Source organism: Peromyscus leucopus, chromosome 9 (genome assembly GCF_004664715.2).
Source record: "Peromyscus leucopus breed LL Stock chromosome 9, UCI_PerLeu_2.1, whole genome shotgun sequence".
Taxonomy (NCBI): domain Eukaryota; kingdom Metazoa; phylum Chordata; class Mammalia; order Rodentia; family Cricetidae; genus Peromyscus; species Peromyscus leucopus.
The window spans coordinates 105,360,972-105,386,143 of NC_051070.1; the positions used below are offsets into that span (position 1 = coordinate 105,360,972).

Here is a 25,172-nt window from a genome sequence, read left to right on the forward strand (position 1 = left end):
ATGAGACCCTGTTTTAAACAAATGAGTGAACAAAAAGTACCAGGAATTACACTAGCATCAGTTTACACACGACAGCCTCTTCCCCAGGAATAGCCATTAGAGCTTAGTACAATGAAATAAAAAATAATCCAGGAATAAAATGTGAGCAGCTAGCCAGGTGTCGGTGTCGGTGTTGGTGCACACTTTTAATCCCAGCACTCGGGAGGCAAAGGCAGGTGGATCTCTGTGAGTTCAAGGCCAGCCTGGGCTACAAAGCAAGTTCCAGGAAAGCCAGTGCTACATGGAGAAACCCTGTCTCAAAAAACCCAAAACAAGAACAAAACAAAAATTTTGAATAGTTCATAATAAAAGAAATGACATTAGGCAGTTAGGAAACTTTTCATACCTCAATTACTGTTTTAACATTTACTAAGAGACTTTCAAATATGAAAACACAGAAAAGAAACATAAACTTTGGAAAAGGTAGACTTTTAATAACTGCTTTTTTCATGAAGTCAATCATGCAGTTACAAAGTAGTTAGAAATTTCTGAAAGGATATTGTTAAAAAAAAAAGCACTCATTCTTATATAAATAATATCTGGTACTTCTGTGGAACACTCCTGTTCAAAAGCCCTGGCCAATGACTCCCAAACAAAAGTCAACTCCAGGCAGTCTCCAGCCTACTGTTAGAGAAGTGGTGTGCAGAATGCAAAAGCCTTGGAAGAAGGGGCACAGTCAGTGGAGCCAGCCAGACTCCAAACGGGGAGTCCAAGGGTTTTTTCTGGGACACTATTTGAATTACAGCTCAATTACTCAACACAATGGATCTTTAATGAGAAGAACAAGTTATTTTCATGGTAAAGAGGTTACTGCACTCCCTGGATGGTGGTACAAATTTCCCAGAGTCCTTGTCACTTGCCGGTATGAGGAGAGTGCTCCCACAGTGCCACTTTGTTTCTCCTGGACAACAATGCAGTGCCAATGAGCTATAAATGATAGGTTATAAAAACTAGCGTCTTCCATTTACTATGTTTAAGCATTCACTGCTTGAGTCAAGGTTAGGCTTAAGTGATTAAAGGCAATTCATTACAGCAGCATGGACTCATTTTATTCTGAAAGAATAAAATACATAAGAGAAATAGCTTTATTTTTGTTTGCAACTTTGAAAACTGAGTTATTTTGCAGATGTGAAATAGCAATTACTCATTTGCGGACCATGCCACCTTTGGAAAATGCCACACACCTATTTCTCCTTCTATGTGTCCAAGTTCCCAGACTTGTCCCGAAGTGGCTGACTGCTCTAGATTGCTTTCCCTGGCAACAGCACTGACCCTGCTGGGAAGGGCCCAGAGTAAGGCAGCACAGCCGGGAGGCAGGCGAGACTTTACTTAGAAAAAGTACCTAAGCGGCTCTCGGATACACGTGATTCCTACTTTTACACATAGCTTGTACATGATCCTCTAACCTAATCTCTCTTAAGGGGCTGATTCAGACTGACTTGCTGGGAACAGTGTCCATTAACTAATGGGTCACAAGAACAGATTTCTGTGGTTACATGTAAACTTGTGACAGGTCTGCAGAGATTATAGGTGAAGTGGGTGGTAAAGAAGTCAGTCAGGACCTGTCTATGTGAAGGTCACACCAGCCTCGTTGTACACCTTGAAGACTTTCTCAATGGCGTTGACATAGGCAGCTGTTCTCAGGTCCAATCCCAGGTTGTACTTCATGGCTGTGCGCATAATTTGCTGAAATGAAGGAGAAAAGGCAGTGAGACCATCTGACTGAGTAGCCAGCTAGGAACACAAAAGATATGTGTGGATTCCTGGTACTAGTCACCCACCCCATGACCAAGTAAGTGTAAGACTTCAACAGCCAAAGACAAATGATTGTAGCAGCAGAAATGTTTTTGGAGGAGTAACAAATTCTCTGTTGTCACTGTCCAGGGAACAGCAAGAAATAACTCTGAGCACTAGAGATGTGAACGGTTCCTCTGCTTGTTAACTATCCTGTCATCTGGAAGGAGCGCAGAGCACATACACACGCAGTGACTGTTTAAAATAACTAACAGAGCACTCGGGAGGCAGAGGCAGGCGGATCTCTATGAGTTTGAGGCCAACCTGGTCTACAGAGTGAGTTCCAGGACAGGTACCAAAGCAACATAGAGAAACCCTGTCTCAAAAAACCAAAAAACTAACAGGACAATGAGAACATTTCAGAATTTCAGTGACGACAGCTACACAGCCTGTGATTACACTATAGGCTGATGAGTTCATTCTGTGTATGTGTATGCTGTGTATGCGCACACCCATGTGCCAATGTGCATGGGATGTCAGAGCAGTACTTAAAAGGAGTTGGTTTTTCTCTCCTACCACGTGAGTCCCAAGAATTGAACTTAGATGATCAGATTTATCCAAGGAGCCATCTTGCCAGCCCATTATATGTTTTAATTATACCTCAATTTAAAATAAAGCAGCAAAAATTAAGCATAGCAGCACATGCTAATAATAATTCAGGCACTAGGTAGGTAGAGAAAGGATGGTAAGGAGTTCAGTCACATCCTCAGTTACATAGTGAGTTCAAGGCCAGCCTGGGACACATGAGACCCTGTTTTAAAACAAAACACAAAACCCCAGCAAACACAGCACACCAATCAGTGCCGCCTTCTTGAGCGGAATCTGTCTGTGCTGCTTCAACCTGGAAATCCAAATGGGCAGAATTTGATCAAGAGGAAACACGCCTTTCTCCCCAGCACTCGGGAGGCAGAGGCAGGTAGATCTCTTTGTGTTCAAGCCCAGCCTGGTCTACATCTGAGAGTTCCAGGACAAGTCAGTGCTACATAGAGAGACTGACCCTATCTCAAAAGACAAAATGAAGTCAGAAAAATTGTACTCAAATTGTGTTACATTTAAGGCCCTGGTGTAAAAAGGGTTCAAGTGATTTAAAAAAAAAAAAAAAACCTAACGAAACAAAACAAAAATGCTAAAAGTAAAAAATTTCTTACTTAAACCAAAACCTATAGTAAGTCACCTTTGGGCTATTAAATAGCAATGGATTGATCAGCATTCTAGTTTGGCCAACCACCTTTTTGGTAAGAGTCAACTGCCTAACTCAGCCTGATTTCTTCTTAAAGATGTACCGACAGCAGTGCTCATCAACTGAGGATGAAACAGTACATGTCCTGCTGTACATACATGGAAACCCGGTGACAGCATCACAAAACAGTCTGCCTGCTGAGACAACATGCTTATCTGTGTTTCATGTTATTAACACAAAGGCAGCTATCATCTGCACACATACCCTGGCAGATCGCTCCATTGTGTAGGCCAAGCCAGAGTGCACGATGTCTTTCTCAGAGGCACCCTGTTAGGAAATAGAACATTAACTTAACAAAAACACATCCAGATATGCTTCAGATCTCTAGAAGGATATCGAGGATTAAGCTGATACTGCAGTAATAAAGGAAAGACAATTTCTGTACTGTATCAGGATAGACACATCACATTTTCCAAACACAGTTGTTTTAATTATATGGGATAGCAACAAAAACCCATGAATTAAGATCCCAATGAAAACAAACACAGAAAGCAGCCTGAGGGCAGGCAAGTAGTCAGATTAGCATCCTCCACTCAAGCTACCCTACACAGCTGCTATCCTGTACACTGGACACCTCTCTCAGTGAGCAGAGCCACCAGACACAGGAGGGACATGGCTGACCCAGACAGCAGCTCTGGGAAGCTCTTGCCTATGTTGTGTGAGTCTCAGTACACAGCTGGAGGAGCTAAGAGCTTTCTGTTTCTACAGACTCTTCTATCTGATTTGCTTCTTGAGCAATTTCTTTAAAAATTAAGTGTAGCGCTGGGCATGGTGGTGCACACCTTTAATCCCAGCACTTGGGAGGCAGAGGCAGGTGGATCTCTGTGAGTTCAAGGACAGACAGGGCTACACAAAGAAACCTTGTCTCAAAAACCAACCAACCAACCAACCAAAGTGTAAGTTACTGCCACTCCCAGCGTGACACAAGACAGCTATACGATATATATCCTAAGTGCCAGATAAAAACCTGAAGTGGGTTACCAAAACCAGTGATCTGTTCTGGCAAGGCATATGGCACATGCCTATGACTCCAGAATCTGGGATGTGGAGGAAGGAGGATCAGGAGTTCAAGCTCATCCTTGGCTACCTGTTGCAAAACAAAAACCCCCAAACCAAAAACCTTCAAAGTTATTTATACCGAACATCTTGCAATTCAACCTGTGTTATACTTTGTTTGGTCTATAAAATTAGGGAGATGAAACAAACTTGCTTATCAGGCAGAAGAGTGTGGTTTCTTTCACCCAAGCATTTATTGAGAGGAAATACTATGTTCTAGGCATTAGGGACACAGCAAAGAATAAAATAATCAAAATCCTGAGCTTCCACAGAGCATGTGTGTGTGTGTGTCGTAGATACATATGTATGTACGACAAACATGTGCTGGCCTTAAATTCATAGCAGCCCTCCGAGTTCTGCCTCTTGAGTTTCAGAGTACAGATACAAGACAAATGAGACATAGGACACTTGTAAATCATTATCTGCCACCAAATGCCTCCTAGGAGGTTACAACGTAAGGGCCACCAACAGTCAAGAGCATCAGCGCTCCTCTTCTCAGTCCTCCCCTTCCCACTTTTTGCCCTCTGTGGTGCTATAGCACTTTATAACCCAAAATTTTCAAGAGAGTTCTACCTATCTGCATTATTGTTGGAATATAGGTTTGACCACTTCAACTGAGATAGTGAGTTTTTAAGATATGTTACTTGGGAATGGGGTTGTAGCTCAGTGACAGAGCACTTACCTGACATGCATAAGGTCCTGGGTTCAAGTCCCAGTACAACAGAAACAGAACCTAACAGTTAGGTTAAATATTTTTTCCCATGCATGTATGCTATGCCTTTGTAGCCCACACTTTCTGAAATGTCCTGGTAAGATCTTTGTAATGTGTCTACACTATTGATACACCCTGCCAAAAACTGATTTATTTTTTCTAATCTGTTAACTCTATGTGTCCATGTAATTATTTCATATTTTCATATAATTCAGTCTCTGAAAGTTGAGTTAAAAAGTATGGCAATCCTTCACTATTATGTTGAATCATTAAGTACCCAAAACAGAATTACTTATTTGCCATCATTTTGGAATGATGACATATAACCACATACTACAATTATGGTTAAAATCCTTTGATAATACTCCATTTAATTTACCCAGCTTAAAAGACAGGGCAGGGAACATGTGGAAAGTGCCACCTTGGTGTCACCACACTCACCGATATCCTGTCCTGGAACTCTGCTGTAGGGACCACAGGAATAGTCCCACCATGCTTTCCAAACTTCCTCTCTAAACTCTCTTGAACAGACACTGTAAAAAGTCAAGACATCAAGGGAAGACACTGTTAATAGAGGGAGAAAAGAAACGTAGAACTTAAAGTAACTCTAACCTGTATGTGTAGCCCCAAACTAATGTTTTAGAAATCTTCACTCCTAATGACACAGAAGGGTTAACCATTAGAAACTCAGCAAGGAGAAGCCTGCCAAATTCCTATAGAAATGTGAATTTAGGTCACTGCTCTGTTTCCATAACACCCATCACTAGGGCTTTCTTTTCTTCTCTTGGCTCTGTTCAAAAATTCTGAGGGAAGAGGAAAGGACAGAGAGGAACATTCTCAGGGTGGCAGAGTACAGGGACACAGCTGGAGGTCTTGGTTTTATTTCAGCTTGGATGAGAAGTTCTAAACTTACTCTGGCCAAATAAAAACTCTTTCCAGAGGACTCAAAAAGGGGTTTCCACACTAGGTAGCAATTCTTTTAATCAGTGTAAAAGAATGGGTTTCATTGTAACATTTTCATAAATGTTAGCCAGGAGTTTTCTGAGAACAATTAGAGATAGGGATGCATAAGATCAGTGGTGTTCAGGCTTAAAAAAAGACTTAGAGTATCATTAATTTACAGATACTATATTTGAGAAAAATGACATTATAAAAAAATGTGTCCTTTTGCTCTATGAACCAGGAAGACAGAAACACTTGTCTCCTGTTCTTAGGCGAAGGTCTCTGGCATTATCAGGAAAGGGTCTCCTCGGCGTGTGTGCTCTCCCAGCTCTACCTTTGGCTCAAAGGACAGTTTCTGGAAACACAAGGGATTCTGAGAACTCACTGAGCAGGTGGTAGTTCGAGTCCCTTTCGTATTTGAAGGTCAATCGGCCATAGCTGACATGATTGAGGTTCTTCAGCCACTCAAAGTAAGACACTGTCACTCCTCCAGCATTTAGGTAGAGATCCTACACACAAACACGACATGGAAAAAAAGGATGATGACTTCAATAACTGCCAGGCTTGGTGCTCAGGAAGGACCGTTAGCTGCTTCGCATTCTGTCAGGGCAGGAACTCAATTTCAATACCAAGGCCGATTAACATCCGTGCTGGATAGTTTTATGCCAACTTGACACAAGCTGAAGTCATCTGAGGAGGGAACCAGTGGCTCTCAACCTTCCTAATAAGCTGCAACCCTTTAATACAGGTCCTCAGGTTGGTGACCCCCAACCATAAAACCATTTTCACTGCTGCTTCATAACTAATTTTGCTATGGCTATGAATTGTAATGTAAATATTTTTGGAGATGAACGTTTGCCAAAGGGGTTGTAACCCAAAGGCTGAGAAATGTTACTGTAGGCATTTTTTTAACTAGGGATGTGGGAGGGCCTAGCCCATTGTGGGTGGGGCCTGCCTCTGGGCTGGTGGTTCTGGGTTGTATAAGAAAGCAGGCTGAGCAAGCCAGGGGGCGGGCCAGCAAGCAGTTCCCCTTCATGTCCTCTGCATCAGCTCCTCCTCCAGGTTCCTGCCCTGACTTCCTTTGATGGTGGACAGTGATGAGGAAGTGTTGCTTTGGTTATCTAAGAGAACACTGCAAACGTATCTTAGCTAGCTTATTCTTACTGTGATCTCAGACTAAACTGTTGGTTTACCAACTAGTGGGCTGATGGCACCTCACCAGAAGATAGCATTACCTTTGCCACCACTTAAGGCAGCCTATTCCAGTTAAGTGAGGTTTTTTTTGTTTGTTTGTTTGCTTGTTTTTAAAAACACATGCTTTCTACAAAGTGGTCTCTTCAGAGTCCATATGAAGTCCCAATACCCCCCCCCCCATTTTCACCCCAAACTCTGAACACATGTTCTTCTTCACAGTAGCAGGAAAACAAAACAAAACAACTAAGTGTGTGTGTGTGTGTATGAGTGTCTATAGAGGCCAGAAAGGGTGTCAGATCCCTGGAGCTGGAGGTCTAGGCAGGCTGCGAGCCACCCAAGGCTGACACTCTGAACTTGCAAGAGCACTCACTACAGGCTTCTGATGGCTGTGCCATCTCTTTAGCACAGTTTTCCTTTCCTTTTCTTCTTTCTTCAGTAAAGCAGTCAGAGACATTCAAAATGCATCAGGTTAGGAACTGGGTAACAAACCTTAAGAATTTAATTTAGAATTGTATTTCTAGCACAGTATATATTTATCGTAACTAGATTTTGAGGGTTACTAATACTCAAGTTACAGCTAGAAGCTAGACAAAGTATTCAGGACTAAGAGAAAAGTGACTGGCATATTATCGTCTCTCTCTCTTTCTCTCTCTCTCATTTGTTTCTTGAGATGCTGCGGATTGAACCTTGAACTTCATGTGTGCTCTTGCAAGGGCCCTACCACTGAGCCTACCCTGGCCTCAGCCTTGCTGCCGTTATATTTTCTTGAAAGTAAATAAAGATTAAGAATTTACTACAGCTGTGACACCGGTGTGTCCTCTCTCTGCCAAATGCTAGCAAAAGAAATGATCCCCAGAACATATAAAACCGAAGAACGTAGGCGACCTACCGGAATAACCATGATGTTCCTTTCCAGGAAGATCTTATCAGCCTCTGGAGTGGTCGGTCCATTGGCTCCTTCGGCAATGATCTGCAAGAGAATTGGGGACATGCACAGATGCCAGGAAATCCTCATAGGAAAGAGATGAGTGTATATGTAAGGAGTTAAAAGGAAGAACATAATTTTGGTTAAAATTAAATTGCTCTACAAAGTGTATACAGTTACCTTTTATTTTTCTGTTTCTCTAATTTTCTTAACTATGTTTTGAAAGTGGTAATGGTGGTATAATTTTGTGTCTCAAACAAAATCACTGACCAGACTTTTTATGATATTCCACACTGATGATGCCGATCTGTTTTTATAATGGTTTTACCTTGGCTTTGACTCTGGGTGCATTGGATTTGGTCAACTGCTTCTCGCTGGCTGCAGGGATAAGGATGTCACAGTCAGCCTCCAAGATGCTTCCTTCATAGACCTTTGCTTTGGGGAAGCCCAGAATTGACCCATGTTGCTGTAATTGATTGAAAATCAGAATTAATGGCTCCAACACAGTTTAAATGCTATCTTCAGTGCCTATTATACAAAATCTACTTATTTAGAGCTCTTTGAGAACCAGGTACAGTGGCTCACATCTATAATCTCTACATTAGGGATGCTGAGGCAAGGAGATTGCTGTGAGCGTAAAACCAGCCTGGGCTACCCAGGGAATGAGGCCAATCAAGCATACATAGCAAAAAAAAAAAAAAAAAAAAAAAAAAAATTCCTACCAATACTTGGAAGAGGCAAGATGATCAACCCAAGCTTGAATACAAAGACCCAACACCACCACCAAAACATAAAACCAAAAGACGAGAGAACACTAATGTCCCTGCCACCAAGCTTGATGATGATTTCAAGCACCCAGGATCCATGTGGCAGCAGAAGAACCAACTCCTGCAAGTTGTCCTCTACGTGTGCACAGTGGCACATGCCTCACCCACCTCAAAAGAAATAATAAATGTTGTTGTTATTATTTTTTTAGGGCTGGTGAGATCTCAGTGCTTACGATCAATGACCTGAATTTGAGCCCCGGGACCCCTGTGGTGGAAGGTGAGAGCAGACTCCTATAGAGTGTCCTCTGATCATGAATTGAATGCCACAGCATATGAACACATAATTAAATCCCCCACCCCCAAAACCAAAAAAAAAAAAAAACTATTCTCTTAAAATTTAAGACTGTTCAGCTATCAGAATAACATACCAACTTGAAATCTTCCAGTTCCTTTGGGTCAATACCATCTGGATTCCATATACTCCCATCAGATTCACCAACGCCAACACATTTAGCACCAAAACGATGTAAATACCTCATAGAGTGCAGGCCCACGTTACCAAATCCCTGTGGAGAACAATTATGCAAGACACAGACTTGATGTAGATAGTATGGGTCATTTTGACCAACATAAATCTATGCTGATAATTTAGAAGCAAGTCTCAATATTTTTTGCTAAAAGTAGCAATTTCCTGGGCCAGTAGATGGCTTATGAGAAAGGTACTTGCCACCAAGTGTAACTCTGATGACCCGTACAGTGAAAGGAAAGAACCAACCACCATAAGTTTCCTCTGACCTCTACACGTACTGTATGGCACATAGATGTCCACACAAGTACTAACAGAATGAGTAAATATATTAGCAAAAAGAAGCAGTGTATGGAATGGCTTCTTCAACGACAATTTCTATGCTCAAGAATCTGAAACCCAACCTTGTTACCTACGAGACTGAGCCCTGAAGTTTAGTTAGGGACCGTGCTTGCTTATAAAGCCCGGGCAGTGGGGACAACCCTCGTCAATGCAGTCAGAGCCTGTGGTCTTATGACTGTATAGATAAAGGTATGCTATCATTTTAAGGAAGTGCTGAATGTAAACTTCTAAGTGAAATACGTGTGGACACAGAAACAAATTTAGGTCAATGTGGAAATATTTCTGCACACTTACAATGGCTGCACAGTTGAGGCCTTTCCCCTCTCAATGCAATTTTATGCTTAAATAAGGACCAAAAGAAGTGATAGTCATGTATTTAATATCTGAGAGATATTAAATTGGGTCTAATTCTATAAATCATATCAAAGTTAAGGGAAAAAAAGATGTTTCACTCTGAAAACCTTCTAAAATCTAACAAACTCTCAAAGAATCTAATTTTAATGCCATAAATTGAAAAAAACTTTTAAAATTTTAGTGTATATCAGTTAAGAAAACAAAAATTGGGCTGGTAAGATGGATGAATGGGTAAAAGCATGTGTACCCAAGCCTGACAACCTGAATTTAGTCTATGGAATTTACTTAGCGGAAGAACTGACTCCTGCTCTGACCTCCAATGTGCCCTGCAGCATGTATGTCTTCCCACATATATAAACAAACAAATGTAAGCAGCAGAACAAAACCAAACCCCCAATTGTTTTACCTGAACAACAAATGTCTTGTCACCAAACCCTGGTGTCATTCCTAAAATGCTCATGTAAGAAGCTTCATTGATGAAGTTTTCAATTCCATGGAAAACACCACGGCCAGTAGCGGAGATGCGCCCGTGGATGCCTCCTTGACTGATGGGTTTACCAGTAACACAGGCATGTGCATTGATATCCTGTAAGAGAGGGCTAGAGGTTCAACCCCTGATGCCATGAAATAATAATAATAATGATAATGATGATGATGATGATGATGATGATAGTAAATCCTTCGAGAGGAAAGGAGTCACAATTTAATGGAAGAATTTAAATTTCTTTTGAGACACATCACTGACCTTGAACTTGAGATCCTTGTCACAACCTTCTGAGAGCTGGGATTATAGGCATGTGCCACCATACCCAGTACTAAATTCTGTTTCTATGATCAAGCCAATACAACAGAGTGCATTCTCACTAGCTAAACATATTTTTAGTAACAGTGTGTGTAAGTTGGTATGGTAGCACTGCCTGTAACCCCAGCATTTGCTGAGGCAGGAGCAGCTCACGTTTAAGGGTACCCTGATTATAAAAACACAGAATCTACAAGCTTGTACAAATCTCTGAGTATGTGTGAGTCATATAAGTTCATATTCATTAACAGGGAGGGGCCTTTTCCAACCATCTGTTCTTAGGAATCTAAGTAGGCTGTTTTTTACACTAAGAAACAGTTTAGTAATTTAGTGTTAAGCACAAACAACAACGTCATAAGCATAGATATGATTCAGCTTGAAGCTATTACTCCTTCAACGAAAATCTAAGCCACATTAAGTTAGGGTGGGCAGTGCTGGGCAACGGTGGTCCCAGCATTTGGGAGGCAGAGGCAGGTGGATCTGTGAGTCCCAGGCCAGCCTGGTCTAGAGTGAGTTCTAGGACAGCCAAGGCTACACAGAGAAGAAACCCTGTCTCGAAAAACAAAAAACAATAAGTTAGGGTTCACATTTCACTTGTGAGTGCTTTAAGATTGCCAAAACAAAAACCAAAAACCCAAGAACCAGAAAAAGCATTGCAATTTTCTTGAATGGAAAGATACTGTTTTATAATCTACCAAGCTAATTTTGAAATCTAACATGTCAAAAAAACAAAAAACAAAAACAAACAAAAAATCCTGCCTCAAATGAAGAAAGCACTTCAAAAGAAAAATTTAAAATGGTGTTCATGGGTAAGATGCAGAAGTCTGTACCTTTGTAGCAGTAACAGATCTGCAAAGTGGATGGAGGGGTGATTTCAATCTTACCTACATTTTTACCTTCTTTAACTCACGGCTGTGCATGTCTTTTTGTTTACAAAGAGGCACAGTTGGTAAAACAGGGTCTTGAGGGCCTGGGTAGATGGCTCAGCTGGTAAAGCACAGCTTTGCAAGCTCAAACATCCCTGGGGCTGGCTGGCCAGTCAGGGTAGGCAAATCAGTGAGCTCCAGGTTCAACAAGACCCTGCCTCAAAAAATAAGGAGGAGAGCAACTACAGAAGACAGTGCTGACCTCGGGTCACACATACACACGCACACACAAAAGAGGGAGGGTTTCCCTTCCGAAGCACCACACATTATAAACATAGCAAGCAGAACATTGTGGAACAGACACAGTGATCACAGAACAGAAGATGGAGAATTTTACACCGGGGCAAAAGCATGCCTAAGTGAATTTATTATCTCCTGCAATGAAGTGTTCATGTCTATCCCTGCCCAGAAGTCACCTGAGTTTTACTCCTCTATTTAAGTATTTTCTACAGAGAACTTGGACTTGCATTACTTGTACAGTTACCAACAAAAGAATGAAAACAACTCTGAAAAGAAGGCAGTCTAGTAAAGCCCTCAGAATTAGTAGTTTTCCCACAGTTCTCTTTTATGAATAATTAACACCATGAATACAGAACTGCAAAGCTGGTGCCAGACAGTTCTAAACTGTGGAAATGCAAATGCTGGGGCAGAAGGAAATACTGTGTGTGTGAGGTCAGGCCTGGTGCCAGCTGACTCCCCAGCGTATATAATGGTCTGGGAACCCAGGAGGCAGGGACCATGTCCATGCTCCCCCAACACCATCCTGTCAGTAGGGCTGGATGACCAGTCATGATGGCTTCCTTACCGTGATCTGGGTCTTTAGGTTTCCTATCAGTTAAGGATAGAAGGGCTTTGACCAGCCCTGTCCAAGGCTTACTTGGCAGAGCCTCATAAGACTTCCTCACACTGCCACATCTGTGAAGGAGCTAACAGTGCACTGCCTACCAGCTTGCAGTGGTCAGGGCAGAGCTCAAGAACAAGAGAGCACATCCAGTGCTTTCTTAGCATTAGGAGACATGCAAGCTGGGGTGACGGTGAAGATGGTGAAGCTGCAAACCCAGCACTTGGGGAGCCTAAGCAAGAGGACAGCTCTACATTCCGTCTAAATTAGGCCAAAAAAAAAAAAAAAAAAAAAAAAAAAAAAGGAGGTATGAAAGCAGAGTGGTGGTCCAAATCTATCACTGTTGCACTTCACTTCATAGATTCACAATCCACACGGGGTAACACTTCCTTTTTTTGTATTTCACTAAGGGCTGTGGACTATTCTAAGAGTCTTACGGAGACTTGATTGTTAGCTTACACTGAGGAAGCTCAAGCAGAGACTCCCAGCGCATGAAGCTGTGGGTGAAGGAGGCAGGACTAGAATGCAGATGGCTTGCCTGTGCTCCACGCATTGTGCAACACCACTTCAGGAAATGTGACCCCCCTCCAAAGCCCACCTTCCATGCAGGCCCCGGAAAGAACCCTGACTACCCCGGCATTTTACTCCCACAAAGGCTCCTATCCATTAACAGCCAGACAACAAAACTCGTCCAGGCAGCAGTGACCTTTTAGACTGCCATCCCTTTGCGTCTCTCCAATGCCACTTTTCTTAGCTGGACGTTTCCTGCAAAGCTCCCATTTCCTTCTTTTCATGCGCTCCTGGGTCTGGGATCCTCTGTCCAGCCCTCAACAATTCCATCTCCTGCTATATATCCAGAGTGAAACACTGATTATAAGCTCACCGTAGCTTCTTTTTCAGGACAAAGACTGAAGTCCGTGATAGGTAGTAACCTGGCAGGAGCTCTCCTCTCTACTGATGGGGACAACACACGCTCCCTGCCCTTCAAGCTCACTGCTCTTCTGTACTTCAGGACTTCCTAAACACCTCTTTCTGCTTCCACCTCTCCTACACGAGTGCCCATCTTTCAGAGCTCAGAACATTCCCAAAGAGGGCCGCACTGACCCCATCTCCAAAGGCTCTGGTTAGGCCCCACTCTCCTTGCTCATAGCTTTGAAACAGCTTAGACACACACCAGTTGTAGTGCACACCTGACTTCTACTTAGTGTAAATGAGTATGTTTTTAAAAAATCCTTTTCTCCTAAGCTACTCACCCAACTTTATGTTCTTGTATTCTCTTTCTCTCTCATAAATAAATAAGTAAATATTCACTTCTTAGTTTATGGATGTTTCCTTTCCCAAGGTTTCATAGGTTTCAGGGACACGCTGTTCTCTGCAGCCCTGGGGTCGTGAGTCAGGGGCTGGTGTCACACAGACCGCCCCTCTTCCTAAGGATGAGTCACAGCAAAGCCGCTTCACTATCAGTAAAGCCCCTGACATCTGTGGCTCACTTACCTCCTCTGTCACCTTTACACAAGTGTCTTACCTTCTTCAATCTCAGCTGTTTCTCTTCCTCTTAGCCCCCAAATCTCCAGATGTTGAAATCCAACCCAAATTTCAAGGTTCAACTCAAATATCTCTTCAAAAAGACCTTCTTCAGAACCCCAGACTCTACCTTTATATCACATCATTTTCATACCTCAGCTCATGCGCCTTAGCTCCTCTCTAAGTAAAAGCACTCTGACGGGAAGGCAGAACTGAACGTACCGTCTAGTGCCTTGCAAGTGAGCTGCCCTGGTTGGGAACGTCAGGCCTCAGTGCTCAGTATAGTGCAGCATGTAAGTAAAAGCCCAATTCATGTAAACTCACTATGCTTACAGTTTCAGACTAGAGAGAGGGCAAAGTGATATGCATATCAAGTTTATGATTAAAAGGAAGGTGAACCCAGCAATTACCAACTTCTCATGAAATCTGATTAGTGTTACTTCTTATGGACAGCAATGCAGGAAGCCTTGGGAATCCGTGGATACTCACATAGTGCCCTATGGTGCTGGCATAGGTGTCAGCGATCCAGGACATCTCCCGCTCACCCGTGCTCATGTCTGGGGCAGGCACATCAATGCCAGGACCTGGGAGCACAGGGAAAGGGCAGTGCGCCAGTTTTTAAGATCAACTTATCCCAAACATTAAGATGCTTGCAATTCTCTAAGAGAACAATGTTACTGTGGCTAGAAAACTTTAGATCTTATTTTGGTAACAAACTGAAGCCACAAAAATACTCATTAAATGCCTCTTCTCTATGGAACTTGTATACATAATGTCACGCGGCTATTTTTTCCACTGAAATTTACTGGATTGTACCTGGAAGTTAGCTGCAGACAACAGACAGAAGTTACTCCTGGGACTTCAGAGTATGAAACTGGAAAATGTTTGGTCTCTCAACCTCAGTTTCCTAAACTGTACCATTCTGACCACCATGACAGGATCATTCTGGTTACTGAGTAGATGGGTATGAAACAGTCTAGCTCCCTACTGGCTTAGGCCTTCTCACTAAGGAGAAAAAGAGGGGGGACGTGACACTGCTCAAGATAGTATTTATAAGGTCTGTGATGCTCTCACTCATGGAATACTTTTGTTGGATTTAGCAGCCAATGGTTGGTCTATAGAAAGATTTTGGGCTTAGCATTTAGTTCACCAGAGCACAGCAAATTAAAATAAGTATGAGAGTCAGGCGGTGGAGGCGTACACCTTTAATCCCAGCACTAGGGAAGCAGAGCCAGGCAGATCTCTGTGAGTTCGAGGCCAGCCTGATGTATAGAGCGAGCTCCAGGAACAAAACTACACAGAGAAACCCTGTTTCAAAAAACTTAAAAAAAAAAAAAAAATGGGAATAGCAAACATTGGCTCACAGTGACAGTACCACTGCTGTTTCTAACACCACTGGATTTGGTGAACTTACTGAGCAACACATTCATTGATGTTCACCCCAACTGCAAAGGGAGAACTATGTAGAGATACTCCAAACTAAGAAAAAATTATTAAGATGCCAATTAAGTAAGATATGGCACAGCTACACAAAGTAATGGTCATCCAAAAGTTTTTTTTTAACCCATGTAAATAACTTGGAATTATTATGAAACCCACCATATAGAAAATGGCAGGTTTCATATCACTATGTATGCTCTCATTTACATAAAATTCTATCCCCTTCTTCCTTCTCTCTCTATCCCCTCACATGCATGTCTACATACATATGCACACAGGTTTAGAAAGATAGGTATCAATAACTTTTGTTTACTATATTCTTGGATTTAAGCATTATAACTCTACAATATGCTGTTTGAATTATGTAAGTTATTTTCATAAAAATAACTTAAAAAATGCTCAAATTATTAAGCCCCTTCACAAAATAAAGCTCTTCCACTAGACACTAATTTTCTGAACAAATTGTGATGTCATAAATACAAGAGAGGCAAAATCAAAAATGAGAAAATCTTTAGGTCAAGGTTCAAGTCTTATGCTCCTACCTAATCTGTCACTGCACATCCTCATCTGTTTTTAGGCATCTTTAAATCCAAGGACGTCTAGCCTCATAAGCCTGTCTTCTGTACAGTGCTTCTATCCCAAGGCCTGACGTTCTAGCCTTACTCACTGTCTGCTTTGCTCATGTTCCATTTGACATACTCAGGCTATAGGGCACTACAACCTTGTTTAACCACAGTTTTTTCCTAAGTTACAAAAGAGAAATTGCCATCAAATCTGCTTAGAAATATCTAAGGAGTGTTATTCTAGTTTTCGGCAACATTTCTTGCTTCAAACAGCAATATGAACTGGTAAGTCTGAGGTAAGCAGTTTGTAATCAGAAAGACATTCTGAAAAAAAAACATAAGACATGAATGTTGACTGATACTAAAGGCAAGACAGATTTCCCGCTAGGTTCATGAGTTTCCTGCCTCTCATAAACTCAATCTATGAGGATGTACACATCACAAGTAATTCCTGCAATACAGATAAATTCTTAATTCCATTTTGATTTAAAGGAAGGGCTAAAACCACGATAATGTTGGTGATGGAGATACAGGGGAAATAAGACAGAGATATGAGGAACCTGCAGGGTAAAGTTACAGGAGATAGGTACCATCTAAACACACACTAAGAATGAACATTTCCAAGCTTTCTCAAGAATCTAAAGGAGCATTTTCCAGTGTATTCTGTGAGGCTGGTATCACTTTATTACCAAGGCTGAACAAAGAATAGTTATAAAATGAGAAAACACTGCACAGAAATAAACAGCCATATTGGTCTAAAGTATCACTTATTTCCTTTTGTACAGGGGCAATTACTAAGTATCATCAAAATAACAAACTAAAACCAAAACCAAAACAAAACAAACCAACAGAAAAAGCCACCCCCAAAACCCAACAAATCAATATCCCTTATAACAGCATCAACTAGACTATGCAGTTGTCTCTAGTACTAAGAAAGTGAGAAGCAAAGCTTAAGGAACTAAGAGGCTCAACAAACAGAAAGATGTCCATGTTCATGGGTTGGAAGACTTAATTTGGTAAACATGGCAATCCCCCACAGAATGGTCTACAGATACCATTCCCATCAAAATCTTAGCTCTCCTCCTCTATCACCACACCACCCAATTTCCCATGGAATTTGACAAGCTGATCTTAAACCCACAAACTTAACAGGGTAAGAATTCGTACTCAAGTCTGAGTCACAATGGAGACTTCTGACTCAAGTCTGAGTCACAATGGAAACTTCTGACTCAAGTCTGAGTCACAATGGAGAACTCTGCAGCAAGGGAAGTGAGAAAATAAGAGAGGAGCTTTGAAAGTTTGCCCTCTGCAATCAAAGGGCCCAAGTCTTCATAGTTAAGGTCTGCCTTCTTTCAGAGTTCCACCGAGTCACTTTGTACTTTGTGAAACTGTCATAACTAAGCTGATAAACACTCTAGATGGCAACAGCTATGGTGGAATGAAATCTAGAAACACAAGGATATTAAAATATATTAGGATTTTAGGCTAAGAGGAACCATTCTATTCAAACGACCACGAAGGCCATCACCAGGCTGAGACATGATTTCAATTCACCATCTTGAAATAAAAAAGCATCCCTGTAGGTATGAGTGAGGTGCTCATTAACTTCTGTTAGCAAAATGTTCCTGGGCAATGAGGCACAAGTAAAGCTCATAACAGTGTTCATCTGAGGCATGTCAAGAACTAAGGATTTGAGACCAAATCTTATAACATTCTACCTCTCTGTATATTCACTCCTGTATTAATGCATTTATTTCATATCTTATTTCCTAAAAACAGGGCAAGTTTCAAAATACAGCTTAATTTCATCGGAACTTGCCCCTGGTGGAGGAAACACGGAGGAAAACACAAGGGCGGGAAGCAGAGTTAAGAGTGTGGTCGAGTGCCCCAACCCCTTCCAGCCAGTTTTCCTTTAACATTTCACTGAATAACCTTAATTAGTGAAATAAACCAGAAGCCTTCTAGACCAGGAAATATAAGACACATTGCTTAGAAATCAAAGAGTAAATAACATGTATACATCACAAAGAATACTCATATTTCACAAAGAACATCACAAATACAATGAAAACTATCAAACAAATGGAAGCACCCTTAGAAATTTAGCATGCTTCACAAAAGCTCCTGTAACTCCCGAGTACTCCTCAGAGACAGTGGTGGTGCATGGAGTAGTGAGTACATCACATCAGCCTCACTGTCAGTGCTCAGCGAACAGCTAATACACATTAAAAAAAAAAATCACTGGCTTCAAGTAACATCACATTTTTATTGCTTCAGAAAAAACTGGATGGATTTTAAAAAAACAAAACAAAACATTTTTTTCACGTTAAAAACAGTTATAAAGTCAGTATTTTGTAGTCGTGTCCTTTTTCATGTTTCAGAAAAGAATGCAAACAAGGTAGCAGAGATCTCTCCTTGGTGTCCTTGTCCCATATTGCACAGTGAGAACCTAAACTTGCCTACTGGCGATGTGTCAAAACAAAAAACAAAAACCAAGATACGACTATGAGATCTATAAAGAAACCTGGTTTCTGGAAGGGAAAGGACAACTATATCCTGGCACTTTATAAAGGCAGGAGTTTAATTCAAGACCATTACTTTATGGTGTTTCCACTTTATACAGAAATGCATAGAGCAATGAGCAATACATACCAATAAAACCCTTCTTTGCCAACTCCATAGTGAACCTCCGTGTGATCTTTTCTAATTCGTTGTCCTGCAGAGACAGAAAAAAGAAAACAATGAAAAACATTTTGAACTTACTATGTATCTCAGACTGGTTAAGAAAACTAGTGGTCAATAATCCTAGCATGAAAAATGATTTTAAAAGGTTTGTATGGAGATATTTTATCTGTGTACTCCAATAAAGTTTATCTGAGGATAAGAGGAAAAAGCCAGCCACAATAATAAACATAGAAGTCAGGCAATGGCCAGGCAGTGGAGGCACACCCCTTTAATCCCAGCACTTGGAAGGCAGAGCCAGACGGATCTCTGTGAGTTGAAGGCCAGTCTGGTCTACAGAGTGAGATCCAGGACAGGCACCAAAACTGCACAGAGAAACCTTGTCTCGAAAAAAAATCAAAAAGAAGTCAGGCAATGGTAGCACACACCTTTAATCCTATCACTGGGAAGGCAGGGATCTGTCTGGATCTCTGTGAGTTCAGGGCCACACTGGGAACAGAGCTGGGCATGGTGGCACATACCTTAAATTCCAACACTAGTTAACCATAAAAGTCTGGAGGTCTGTATAGACAGACAGGAAATGATGTAGCTGAGTGGAGAGGAAGTGAGATGCAGAACAGAAAGACATATAGGCAATGGGTATACAGGAAGTAGATCTTTTTGGCGGAGGATCTCCACGTGGTAGAACATGGCTGGCTTCTTTCTGCTTTTCTGATCTCTCAGCTTTTTACACCACTATCTGGCTCCGGGTTTTTATTAATAAGACTGTTTAGCAACTCGTCTACAGGCTTGCCTGGACTACAAAGATTTCAAGGCAATTCTATGAAACCCTGTTTCAGAATAAAAAAGCAAAGAGGGATAGGGAGATACAGCTTCGTGGTACAGCATTTGCTAGTATGTGAGGATCAATCCTGTGTGTGTGTGTGTGTGTGTGTGTGTGTGTGTGTGTGTGTGTGTGTGCGCACGCGAGTGTGTGTGCATGGGGTGAAGACATGACTGAATTCTTTCTGAGAGTCATAACTATGAGAGAGTCAACCCTGAATGGTGTTGAACTTGTTATATGGTCTATACTGGCTGCGAACTTAGTGATCCACCCACACCTGCCAGGTGTGGTGTCTGTAATTCCAGCACTGGGGACATTGAGGCAGAAGGATCTAGAGACAGAGATATCATCCCCAAACTCTTCCTTCTGTTTCTGTCTCTCTCACACACACAAAACAATTATATCTCTATAGACCCCATGGTTCATGCCTGCATTTTCATTTACATGTGAATTTTAATATGAGTGTGACGGCTCATGCCTGCAATCCTGGGTCTCAGGAGGACTGAAGAGAATGAGGTAAACCTGGGCTACATAGTGAATTCCTGTCTTAAAAAAAAAAAACCTCAGGCAAAAAAGCAAAATAGAGCTGAGGTTTAATAAAGATGTTTTAATATAGGCATGAAGGATAATAAAAAGGTACTTAAAAAAAAAAAGGACAAGACACATCTGAGAGGATGGGCGTGGGCTGCCGCCTCCCTTCCCCCTCCCCCAGTGTTTCTCTGTGTAGCCCTGGCTGCCCTGGAACCAGCTCTGTAGAGCAGGCTGGCCTTGAACTCATATCCACCTGCTTCTGCCTACCAAGTGCTGGGATAAAAGGTGCGTGCTACCACCATCCAGTGGGTGTGGGATTCTTAAAGAATTAACAGAAAAAATAAGACACACCCAAGTGTGGGTGATAGGATGCTCAAGGAAGTCATCAAAGGTGAATTTCAGAGTGAATAAAATCAGGTATGTTTGTATACAGATCATTAATTTAGTCTATGTTGACCACTGCAGCAACCAGTTTTAATTAACTTGGAACTAACAGAATAAACATGATTTTTATTAGATTTGTTATTTATTGCAAGAACAAAATCTCTACATCTCTTCATGTCAAGGCGGGTGGTGGTGGTGGTGGTGGACGACACCTTTAATCCCAGCATTCGGGAGGCAGGCGGATCTCTGCGTTACAGGGCAGCTAGGACTGTTAAAGAAACCCTGTCTCAGAACAAAACCAAAACCAACCCCCCGCCCCCCAAAAAAAAAAAAACCCCAACACCCTTCAGGTCAAAATTTTGTTTATTTTTGGTTTTTCAGGACAGGGTTTCTCTGTATAGCTCTGTCTGTACTGGAACTCACTATGTAAATCAGGCTATCCTTAAACACAGGGATCTGACTGCCTCTGCCTCCCAATGCTGGGAACCCAGCTTAAAACTTCAGATCAAAATTTCACAACATGAATAGAAATGTCTAATAGCATGAAAATATTAACTCTTTACCAAGTAAAAAAAAGGTATCTGTGGCAAACAAGCAGGTAAACAAGTATGGCAAAATACAATATTTAGCTAATTTATTATTAATTCAATAGTTATTTCTTTCCTGTTCCTTCTGGAAAGCAATGGAAACCATTAATCTCACTGTATGGGGAACCCACTTTCAGGCCCTGAGTATACAAACCCCACTTGGATACTTACTGTATAGCTCTTGGGATTGATCTTAACACCTGCTTTAGCACCTCCAAATGGCACATCTGAAAGAGAAGACTGAAAGATGTTGTTCCTTATAAAGCTTAAAAAGTGTAAAAACAAAAAGCATTGTCTAGCACAGGGCGGGTATTCCTCATCTCAAGTGCTTATTTCTTCTTTCTTTTTTTTTGTTGGAGCTGAGGACCAAACCCAGGGCCTTGTGCTTGCTAGGCAAGCACTCTACCACTAAGCTAAATCCCCAACCCCAAGTGCTTATTTCTTGTATTTCAAATTTTTTATTTACATATACACAATTAGACATCTTGAGGATGGGATCCAGCTCTAGATGGGAATTTTGTTTCATATACACATAGACTACAGGTAATGGTGTAGGGCATTTTACTATTGCCTACATTTTGATAATATGGATCAGGTATGGAGCTTTCTACTGGGACATCATCTTGGTGCTTATATAGTTTCAGATTCTGAAGCATTTCAGGTTAGGAATACTTAACTTTGTGGTGATAGATTGCGTACCCTAATAAAGCTTGCCTGAGGATCAGAGGACAGAGCCAGCCACTAGATTAGACATAGAGGTCAGACAGTGGTGGCACACACCTTTAATCCTATCACTTGGGAGGCAGCGATTGGTCTGGATCTCTGTGAGTTCAAGGCCACACTGGAAACAGCCAGGCAGTGGTGGCACATGCCTTTAATCCCAGGAGGTGACATGACTGGGCAGAGAACAGTATATAAGGTGTGAAGAAACAGGAACTAAGGCAGTTCAGCTGAGACCCTTTCGAGTAAAGACTCAGAGGATTTCAGTCAGAGGATTTGTGGAGTTGGTGAGGTAATAGGTGGTGGCCGTGGCTTGCTTTGCTTCTCTGATCTTTCAGCTTTCACCCTGATATCTGGCTCTGGGTTTTTTTTATTATAAGACCATTTAAGATTCGAACAATACGCCGGGCGGTGGTAGCGCACGCCTTTAATCCCAGCACTCGGGAGGCAGAGCCAGGCGGATCTCTGTGAGTTCGAGGCCAGCCTGGACTACCAAGTGAGTTCCAGGAAAGGCACAAAGTTACACAGAGAAACCCTGTCTCGAAAAACAAAACAAAAAAAAAAAGATTCGAACAATACAACCTTTATCACAAAAATGTATGACTGTTTTAATTCTAGAAAATTCCAGAAATTTCTAGAATTAAAATCCACTGCTGAAGCTATAGCTTAGATGGTAGAGTGCCTGCCTAAGAGGCAAATGCCCTGGGTTCAGTTATCAGTATCACAAGAAAAAAAGATTGTAGGCTGGCTTCTTTCCTTGTTTATGTGTTTGCATGTGTAGTGTATCAGTATAGATTGATGCACACATCAATATGTAATGCAATCTCTCTCTCTCTCTGTACACACACACACACACACACACACACACACACACACACACCCACCAAGGAGATATTTGTCATCATTTCCAAAATGAAAGAGTGAAATTTGTATAAAAGTTAACTGGATTTTCTTTAAACATAAATCTTTGTTAAATGCTTATCTATACTTTATAAATAGGATCAAATCATAGTAGAAGGAAAATAAATACAGTATTCTCTTAGACATAGAGTACTGGTTAACTCTAACACCTGGCTAGCATTATAATATCTGTTCAGTAAGATTTCATTTCAACCAACCAACCAACCAACCAAGCCCTTTAAAAACAAAACAAAAGATCAAAACAGTTCAGTTAAAAGAACTACAGTCCTGTTAAAAAATATTTGATATTTCGAGACGGGATTTCTCTGTGCAACAGTCTTGTCTGTCTTAGAACCAGTTCTGTAAACCAGGCTGGCCCTGAACTCCAAGATCTGCCTGCCTCTGCCTCTAGAGTGCTGGGATTAAATGTGTGTGCTACCACACCGGCTCTGTTAATTATTTTTATAGCAAACTAAAAGTAACCTTGGGGCCAATAAGTTGGCTCAGCAGGTTAATAGTACTTATAAGCCTGACAACCTGAGTTTGAGTCTAGGAACCCAAGTAAAGGAAACAGGAGAGAACTCTACAATGTTGCCCCTGACCCCCTTACACGTATTTCATAATAAACACAGTAATAAAATGGAGTCATTTAAAAGTACCCTTGCACATGAACACACTTCTGCAGAGAGTCACTTACCAACCACTGCACACTTGTATGTCATCAAGGAAGCCAGCGCCTTCACTTCATCCACACTCACATCAGTGCTGTAACGGATACCTGGAGACAGTCATTTCAAGAGTTACCGATTTAAAGCAAACGTCTGGCCAGTTAATAACAAATAAAAGCTGTAAACTGAAAATGACTACACCATTTCTATTTTATAGCCATGCCATTTCTATAAACACTTGAAATATCTTATGTATAAGGAAACCATAAAAAGCAAAAAGGAAAGATGCTAATTAGACATCCAAAAGGAGTTACAGACTGGGTACTTAATTAATTTAATGTATTCTGATAACCAAGAGAGGTCATGAAGTCTAGTTTTTACTTATAAAGGAATTTAAAGACGACAGCAGTAAGTGATTTCACAAAGACAAAGGTTCTCTCCCTGGGTGAAGAAGGCAAGGCGAGAGGGCTCAGTGGGCAAAACTGTTTCCTGAGAAAGTCTGACCGACTGGGCTGGACCCCGGAAGCTAACAGTGAAAGGAGAGAACCGACTGCTGGAAGGTATTCTACCATCTTCACAATATGCTCTGGCATGTGTGCCTACACTTCAGACAAAGAATTCAACAACAACAACAACAAAATTCAGAGGTAACTCTAGGGTGTGGAGAGATGGCTCAGCAGTTAAGAGCACTTATTCTTCCAGGGGACCCAGGTTTAGTTAGTTCACAGGACTCTCATGGCAGCTAACAACTGCCTGCAACTCCAGTTCCAGGGGTCCAACTGCAGATGTAGTACATAAACAGGCAAAACATTTGTATACATAAAATAAGAATAAAAAGGCTGACTTTGAACCCGTGACCATGCCAAGTGGTGAGATTACAAGGATGCTTACACTATTTCTTATGCTACATTTCAGTTAAGGCTTATTAATTTTCCTCTTACTCCTTGGTTTGGGTGATTTGGTGACAGGGATCGCAACACAGGCAAATGAACAGCTACAAACTCAATCTCATTACCCTATGTGTAATTCTAGCATTCGGGAAGCTGAGGCAGGAGGATTGGCAGAAGTTTGGGGCCAGTTTGGGCTGTATAGTGAGTACCAGGTTAGTCTGGGCTACACAGTGAGAACCTGTAAACCCCAAATGTGTCCCTACGTATCCTGGAAGGACTAAAATAGAGTACTGTGAAGTATTAAGCCCTAAGCCAGGCATGGTAAAGCACACTGTTGGCAATCCAGCACTCAGGAGGTGGAAGCTGAATAACTAACAGCCATGAGTTTGTGTGCAGCCTGGGCTATTCAGTGAGTAGCCGGAATCTATCTGAAATGAAACCCATAAAACTAGCTGAACACTAGTCCAGGAAAGTAAGTTTGTAAATAAGATGAAATAGTTTTAATAACAAAATTTTGCTTAAATACTAAAATGTTATTTTTGAAATTACTGAAAGAGCCATAGAGTAATCTATTAGTGAAAACTATGCCAAAGCACCGGGCATGGTGACACACGCCTTTGATCCCAGCACTTGGCAGGCAGAGGCAGGTGGATCTCTGAGTTCACGGCCAGCCTGGGCTACAGTTCCAGGACTGCCAAGGCTACACAGAGAAACCTTGTCTCATAAAACATACAAACAAACAACTATGCTAAAGCAAAAAACTAGGTGTGGTGCCTTGCCCAGGTGACTAGCCCACAGTACCTGGACAGGTGATAACACTGCTCTTCCCTGGGGTGAGGGCTGTGGAACTCAGCACAGAACCTTGCACTGTCAAGTCAACTAACTACTAGTTACTACAGTCACAAGCAATTACAAACTAGCAGCACACATCAAAGCAATTTACAGGCAGGGTCTTGCTGCACAGCTTAGGCTGGCCTTGAACTTGCTACCCTCCTGCCTTCAT

The 25,172-nt window shown here is 41.6% G+C and overlaps 1 protein-coding gene across 1 annotated transcript in view; it reads right to left on the minus strand.

Annotated features, from left to right (window-relative positions):
- Window positions 1-452: 452 nt before the first annotated feature.
- The window catches only part of Glud1 (glutamate dehydrogenase 1), a 35,030-nt gene continuing 10,310 nt past the window's right edge, over window positions 453-25,172 (minus strand). The window contains exons 2-13 of the mRNA XM_028878340.1: window positions 23,309-23,389; window positions 21,163-21,218; window positions 18,637-18,700; window positions 14,471-14,565; window positions 10,298-10,477; window positions 9,098-9,235; window positions 8,231-8,368; window positions 7,867-7,947; window positions 6,169-6,292; window positions 5,283-5,374; window positions 3,278-3,340; window positions 453-1,725 (exon numbers count right to left, since the gene is read on the minus strand). Of these exons, the coding sequence (XP_028734173.1) occupies window positions 1,606-1,725; window positions 3,278-3,340; window positions 5,283-5,374; window positions 6,169-6,292; window positions 7,867-7,947; window positions 8,231-8,368; window positions 9,098-9,235; window positions 10,298-10,477; window positions 14,471-14,565; window positions 18,637-18,700; window positions 21,163-21,218; window positions 23,309-23,389 (1,232 nt within the window). The 3' untranslated portion in view covers window positions 453-1,605. The remainder of the gene's footprint in view (window positions 1,726-3,277; window positions 3,341-5,282; window positions 5,375-6,168; window positions 6,293-7,866; window positions 7,948-8,230; window positions 8,369-9,097; window positions 9,236-10,297; window positions 10,478-14,470; window positions 14,566-18,636; window positions 18,701-21,162; window positions 21,219-23,308; window positions 23,390-25,172) is intronic.